The sequence below is a fragment of the Montipora foliosa genome, chromosome 12, assembly GCF_036669935.1.
Source record: "Montipora foliosa isolate CH-2021 chromosome 12, ASM3666993v2, whole genome shotgun sequence".
NCBI classification, from domain to species: domain Eukaryota; kingdom Metazoa; phylum Cnidaria; class Anthozoa; order Scleractinia; family Acroporidae; genus Montipora; species Montipora foliosa.
This window is the reverse complement of record NC_090880.1, coordinates 5,445,704-5,453,203: the sequence shown is the minus strand read 5'-3', so window position 1 is coordinate 5,453,203 and position 7,500 is coordinate 5,445,704. Positions and strand designations below refer to the sequence as shown.

Below are 7,500 nucleotides of genomic sequence, written 5' to 3'. Positions count from 1 at the left end.
TCTCTCAGGACATCAACAGGCTTCTCTCCAACTCTACCTTTCACGACAGGCATTTTACTTCTCACTCCAGTCAACGGTTCAACACAAGCACTACTCAACAATGGAATCTTCTTACCACAGGCTAACAGCAACTTATCATCTTTAATACAGGCCTTAACTTCTTCATCAGTAGGTTTATCCTCAGGTGGTTGAACTAAACAACTGGCACTCACTTGACCACGCTGCACAGGGTTACCATCCTTACTTTGTCCTCCTGATCTGCGTCCACCTGATCGACAGTTTCTAGCTTCATGACCCTGCTTACCACATAGGAAACACTTTCTTGTTAGGGTTGGGCAGTTGACAGCTTTATGACCTCGGGTGTTGCACTTAAAGCAATGCAGAGCTGGTGGATTAATCTGCATGTTCTTGGTCTCTTCCCTCTCAGGCTGCGCTGTTGGCTTTCTGCTCGCTGAGCTGAACAAATGTTTACCATGAGCCTCCAAGTACTGGTCAGCGATCTTCGCAATCTTTGCTAGAGTTTCAGGTGCCCTTTCTCGCAGGTGAATTGCCAAATCCTTAGGGCAAGAGTCAATAAATTGTTCTTTCACGATCAAGTCCTTAAGACCATCAAAGCTTCGCGCAGTATTCGAAAGCTCTAGCCACCGTAACAGGTATCTGTCCAGTCGCACAATAAACTGCTCCGGACTTTCGTCAACTTCTGGTTTGGATACTCTAAATTTTCGACGATAGCCGTCTTCGGTAAGGTCATATCTCTTCATTAACGCAATCTTTACCCTGTCATAATCCTTAGCTGCGTCCTCCGATAGACGTGAATACACTTCTAGTGCCCGTCCAGACAACAGAGCACTGAGCTTCGATGCCCATCCATCTTTTTTCCACTTAGCTGTCTCGGCAAATCTCTCGAACCTCTGCAAATACGCGTCCAAATCGTCTTTGCCATCAACAAACGAGGGGAGTTTAGGTGCCTTAGCCCGATCCTCTCTCACTTCAGGACGCCCGTCAGCATTCTCTACAGCCAAACGTGCAATCTCCAACTCGTGTTCTCTTTTTGCCGCTTCAATAGCCTCTTTCTGTTTCAACAGCTCGGTTTCCATTTCCAACTTTCTTAGTTCGCGTTCTTGTCGTCTAGTTTCTCTCTCTTCATCTTCTCTTCTTCTATCTTCTTCAAGTAATCGATGTTTCTCTTCCTTTTCTTCTTCAAACCGCCTCCTTTTTTCTTCTCTTTCTTCCTCCAATTGTCTTCGTTTTTCTTCTTTTTCTTCCTCCAATTGTCTTCGTTTTTCTTCTTTTTCTTCCTCCAATTGTCTGCGTTTTTCTTCTTTTTCTTCCTCTTTCCTCCTTCTTTCTTGTTCTAATTGTCTGCGTTTTTCTTCTTTTTCTTCCTCTTCCCTTACAAACTCGAGAAGCTTTTCTCCTTGCAATCCGAATTCTTTCCCCATCTGCAAAAGCTTTTCCATTTCCATAGCAGATTTCACAGCAAAAACGCAATATACTCTCTTGCACAGTTCTTCTTACTTTTTCTGTAACTCCTTCTTGAATTGTCCTTTCCTGGTTTCTGTAGTCAGCAAACAAATGAATTCCTCTCCAGGACCAGGCCCCCAATGTTACGAGTTCGAATGTTTTGAGGAAAGTTAGCTTGCAGACTAAACTGAACGCAGGGTTGTCGGAACAACAACAAGAAGATTTATTCCAAAAATGAACGTAGTTTCCACGAAGTAAAACTCTTAACAGCACGAACTTGATAAACTTACACGGCCTCCGCCAACTTGAATGCACACAGCTTCTGTCACACTTGAATAAACACGGCCAACGCCAACTCTCTTCGCTTGTAAAAAACTAGTTAAAAAAACACTCCGCTTGGACTCGTCTACTTATATACTCTGACAAGAAACTTCTAGAACTTTCTAAATTAGTAATGAATCTAATTATAGAAAGATTACAAAACACACCGATTTAGAAACGCTTACGTACAAACCTAAATATAAACAAACTACGAACTCTCGCGAAGATTCTAGACAGTAACGCTCGTCACGCAATACTATTTTTCGTAACACATGGTTTTTGTTTTCTCTTGGGACCATTGTAAGTGCCAAGAGAAACTGCAAACAATGCTTAAATTTTATATGCAAAATTTGGGGGAACAAACAAAGAGTATTATGGTGTTTTCCGAAGCGGCCTATTACCAGAAACCCATAAGGGTTGAAATGTGTAACGTGCGTTCACAGCTTCCGATTATTCATTGCGAACTGATTGGTTGAATGTTTCAGTGCCAAGTACCATAATTATTTGGAAACCCCTTGCTCTTGTTGTTCCAAATATGGTACTTAGCAAATTGAAAATTCAGAAGCTTGTTTCCCAGCACACAAGGGGCCGTTACACGTTTCAACCCTTATGGGTTTCTGCTATTACCCATACAAATTCCATGAGTATGCATTCGATTACAAGATTCAGTTAAATCATAACAAGGGGTGTTGCACTGAAGTGGGTAAAGCGAATCTTATATCGAACAAACACAATTTAAATGAGATTTTACTGCCCCATCAGTAAAATACGGTTAATGGAACGTGACCATACTAAAAGGGGCTATTCATGTCGCATTAGTTATCTTCCTGTCCTTTGTAGTCGGTCGTTCAAGGTCATAAAATCAATGGTCTTGTAAATAAAATGAGGACATAGAGACTTTGTTACTAGATCTCAGTTTATAACATACACCTGCATTGGCCAAATCTGTTAAGGCCTCATTCATAACTGTTAAAGAACACGTGTAATACCTACCTGCTCATAGTAGAAGCTGTACAACTGGCTACTTTAATAGACAGAGTCTGGCTATAAAAGCCTCAATTAGCCGTCTAAGGTTCACTTGGCTGTTTGTCTTCTATGGTAAACCAACTAGCTGTTGGCATTTGTTAAAGTTTTTTCTCCTCCCTCCCTCCCTTTGGAGATGGGTTGGGTTTATCACCTTGCCATCATTAAAAATTGGGTCACTCCTGCAAGGTGCGATTAAGTCTGCGTAGCGACTTCCCCCAAGGTTGTTGGCTCGTTTGCCATTGTACATTGCACGCTAACCAATACTCTTGTCCGATCAAGCACGAGCTGTTTACCAATCAGCTCGTAGTCTGTGGGAGATAAGTGAGGTTGTTCTACATCACGCAATCCGGAAGTCGCATAGGCTAACCAGTCACAAGGCAGTGTTCCCCTCAAAAACGCCAATAGGTCTGTTGTCACGTTCTATTGCGCCTTACGTTATGCGTTAAAAGCTAACTATGTTGATACCAAGGAACAGTGACATTAATGGGATAATAAGATATTTGTTTTATTAAATCTGGTTTAGGCCGGTTTAGGTGCCAAAGGGTTAAACTCTGAGCTGCTTCAATTTCATGCTACAATCTGAAGTTGTTTCAATTTTAAAAAAACCATTGAACATGAACATGCTGAGGACCAACTGTTACACTAAGTTAGCCAATCAGAACACTAGAAATACAGTAATTAACCTTTATTAGTCAAGACGTATCATTTGCTGGAGATCTGTAAGGGATTTACATGTATGATGGATTGCTTGATACTGGTACTAACTGGGTTTCCCTGTCATTAATGTACCCATACAGTTTCTCTGATCATGTGACATCTATTACAAAAAGGTCACTTGTGTCAGCTTTGTATGTCTACAATCTCTGTATTGCTATTTAAGTCAGGTATTCAATCAACCAGTGCTAGACCTTTACTTCACTTGAAAAAGGTTGTGGCATTGTAAATAGAAAGATGATGCATTACGTGCAAGAAAATTTAATTACATTTTGTCACAAGTAGAATTATTGTACTTTAGCTGACAACTATTGAAGTAAGAATATGTCACAACTAATGACTGAGAGCATTATTTAAAAAAAATTAAAGTGAATTTGTGATATTAGACTATGAATTCGTCTGATTCATCTGGTGTTAATCATAGTAAAACCTGCGAGTGGAACTTTGGAGGGGAGAGGGGGTGGTGTGATAGGTTAAATACGGAAGTTATTGACCCTTTCACTTGCAAGAGCACCTGTATTTACAAATAAAATCAATTGGTGGATGAAGGGTTAGAACTTTGATATTAATTTTGGATGATTAATTTATTGTCAAATTTGTAAACTGATTGTCATGTAGATTGGTTACAATCAAGGAAGATTAAAGAGAAAACAAATTTGAAAACATTGTATAACAGTTACCATTATGGCTCTTGCAAGTTTTTTACATGCAAAACTCCTACGCTGCATATTGATTCAAGCATGTACACATGCTTTACATTCTTAAACTAACGAGTCTTTGATGTCATTTTCTCCTTGATCCAGCTCTCTCAAGATTTTAAGTTGGTAATGGCGGTCCATTACAACGTAAAACTAATGGACAATTGTAGTTAAAATAAACAGGTGTCGCTTTGAAATCAGGGTTTACCGGTAGTTAAAACTTTGGTCGGTTTAATAGTGTTTAGTTAACATTAATCCAAAGAAAAAGACAGCCAGTACTGGTAAATCAACATGGATTGGACAGTCGACATCATGTTTCAGCCACACATTTATCTCTAGCTACTTGATGTGCAGTAAGTCTTAATTTCAGTGTATACAAGCAACTTGCTCTATAAAGAATGGTAGCCTCTCTTACACAGTGCAACGATACATGTACACCACATTGCATTAATTAATTTATGCCTGGTAAGGCTGTGCGCATAAAACACACTGCAAACCAGAGCCTGGTTCTAATTTTATTGCACCAAATATCTCAGTCATTGACTACACAAAATACAAAAATGGGCCACTTGTGAGCCTCTCTTTATCACTAACAGATGAGCTCTTAAATGTATAAGAAAAATTCATTCAAGCTAAATCAATTAATTTTAGATTTTTCAGCAGCCAAGGGGCAGCTTGCACATTATAATTATTATCCCCAAGTAAGAGGTTGTTAATAGTAGATCTCACATCACCTCCTTTTGTTTGTCCACTGGATTTGTACATTAATTTAATAAGATTGTTGCATGTACACTGTATCTGCAATTCAGCCAAACTACCTATGACTCCCATTAAAAAGGCACTGTCACACAAAAGAATGTGGATTCAGTTCTGAATTTTACAAAAAACCACTCAGAATATCACTTTTAGTAAAGCTAAAATACTGTGAGAAAATTATTTTAACAGAAATATGTCAAATGATATTTGCAATCAAACATGGACAATTTTATATCATGACGCCAACTGAGATGAAACGCAAGACTTCTAAAAATTGGTAAAATGTTATCAAATGCAAAATTGCATTTGAAAACATTTTACCATTTTTTTTTCTTTAATGCCAGACCATACAACAGCTGCAACTTTTAGTGTGACAGAGCCCTTTAAACTTGTTACGAATTAAACCAAACTGCATTTATACAAATTTTAATTTCCCTTTTTGGACATTGTTTGAGTGCTATTCTCAAGCCAGAAATCTGATGCTCATTTTAGCATTCATATCTACATTTTCCATCACCTAAAAGAAAAAAAAAGGACAATTAAAAAAACTAAACAGTTTCATTAAAAAGAACAAAAATCTGCACAATAATTATCATCATAATCAGCTGTCCGTTGGGGTCGACATTGACAGACCAGTCCAGAGAGTTGGCATAATACAAGGGCAAAGTGACAGGACAATTTAGACTGTTTGACGGACAGTTTATGCATGAGCAGGGGTGTAGCTAAAGAAAAGCTAAGCAGGTTATTAATCAAGCTGGGTTTTTACTTAATTGCACCTTGGAAATTACCGCATGTCTTTGCTTTCCAGCACAATTTGAGCTAGTGGTTAAAGCTCTCTTTCAGCCGGTGAAATTTACTCAGTCTGGCAGAGTCCCCATTCCAAAAAATTATTATTTCTTCATTTTATCTACCAGGGTTAACAATTTCCACCGGAGTGATTCATTTCAATAATGTGAATGCAACAGTTCAACACTCTTAGTCCTACAGTAGCAGTATAGATGGACAACAATTAACGATAATTATTCGCTGAAATGCTTACTAGGTGATTATCGCATATAATAATCATGTCAAGTTAATTATTATTGACATTATTATTGTCTATTATTGTCTGACACCTGAAGCTGGTTTAAATGACATTAGCCCCAGCCACAAGTCTCCTACAGCTCAGCATAAATAGGTTCATCTCCTGCAAAGGAGCATTCAATTTTTCTCTGAGTATCCCAGAGTCACCATTGGAAGAACTTATCAACAATAATCATAACGAATTCAATCCTAACCAATGTGTCGGCCATGGCCAACATGTTGATCAACACGCTGGCTGACAGTGGGCCAACATTGACATAGACGCATTGACTGATGCTTTGTTGGGATTGGCTTCATTACAATGGCCATTAATACAATGAACATGGGCAATTTCAACAGATTAATCTCTTTTACATAATAAGCTCAAAAGTGCATGCATTTTGATTGGTTCTCGCCATGATCTACATGTATTAGAGGACAGACAACTGATGTCATCATAAGAACTTTAAATTCTTCATTACATGTATATGAAACAAGCAGATTCCATGTTGCTGTGCAGCTGATAGATCCCAGAAGACATCAAAATGTGGTAGGAATGTCACTGACACACTAGGCAATTCCCTCGTCTGCCACTTTTTTTGTTCATACTTTGTCATCTGTTAAGTACTGAATATGCACGACAACATGACAACTACAATAACATTATTGTAATGTAGTTTTCTGTCACTCTAAAGTTCTTACTCTTTTCAGTTCATCAAATGAGATGACACCATCTTTGTCAGCATCTGCATCTTTTATGGCACGATCAGCAATTCCTCCAAGTTGCTCATCACTTATGTTCATTCCTACCATCATATGAAGCACCTTTCAAAAAGGATTACAGAGACTTAAATTTCTTTGGTGGGAGTTGGGCCAAGTCAGGGTAAAGTTGCTTGGAGCACAGTTATCTGTAGAGCAAACCATTATTTAAGGCCTTTTGAAACCTCCTGGTTGTCAACCTGTAATTGGACACTAAGGTTCAAGCAACTTGGACCAGGCGTGCAACAAATGAAAAAATTAATGTGTACGTGATCCAGCAACTTTTTTAGGTTTTAGATATATCCAGAATGCAACAAGATGCATGCTGATTTCCATGGGAGGTCACAAAGTGCCCCCTAGCTCTTCTCCGAACTTCAACATCGCCCATCATGAGACTTCATGAACTACAGTATCTTGCAATGTTCAGGACCACCTTTCTCTTCAAATGGGTTATTCCAGAAAAAATCCACACCCCCCTGACGGAAGGGGTCGTTTTTTAACCCCCCCTCTCACCTGGATTTCCTGAAGCCCAAGACCCCCCCCCCCCCCCCCTTCCTGTCCGGATTTCCAAGACAAAAGACCCCCCTCCCGCCTGGATTTCCGGGAAAAAATATTAGGCTCACAATCGCGTATAGAAGATGTAGTTCTTTTTTAAATTCTAAAGCTTTGGCTAAATTATATCAAAAATTCTGTTGCGTGG

The 7,500-nt window shown here is 39.0% G+C and overlaps 2 protein-coding genes across 2 annotated transcripts in view; both read right to left on the bottom strand.

The window, feature by feature from the left end:
• The window catches only part of LOC137980333 (uncharacterized), an 8,550-nt gene extending 3,964 nt beyond the window's left edge, over positions 1–4,586 (bottom strand). Inside the window, exons 1-2 of the mRNA XM_068827749.1 lie at positions 3,337–4,586; positions 1–2,751 (exon numbers count right to left, since the gene is read on the bottom strand). The exon at positions 1–2,751 is cut by the window's left edge and continues 3,964 nt beyond it. Coding sequence (XP_068683850.1) covers positions 1–1,466 — 1,466 coding nt within the window. The 5' untranslated portion in view covers positions 1,467–2,751; positions 3,337–4,586. The remainder of the gene's footprint in view (positions 2,752–3,336) is intronic.
• Positions 4,587–4,725: 139 nt separating this feature from the next.
• The window catches only part of LOC137980336 (calcineurin B homologous protein 1-like), a 13,237-nt gene continuing 10,462 nt past the window's right edge, over positions 4,726–7,500 (bottom strand). The window contains exons 6-7 of the mRNA XM_068827751.1: positions 6,744–6,866; positions 4,726–5,496 (exon numbers count right to left, since the gene is read on the bottom strand). Of these exons, the coding sequence (XP_068683852.1) occupies positions 5,443–5,496; positions 6,744–6,866 (177 nt within the window). The 3' untranslated portion in view covers positions 4,726–5,442. The remainder of the gene's footprint in view (positions 5,497–6,743; positions 6,867–7,500) is intronic.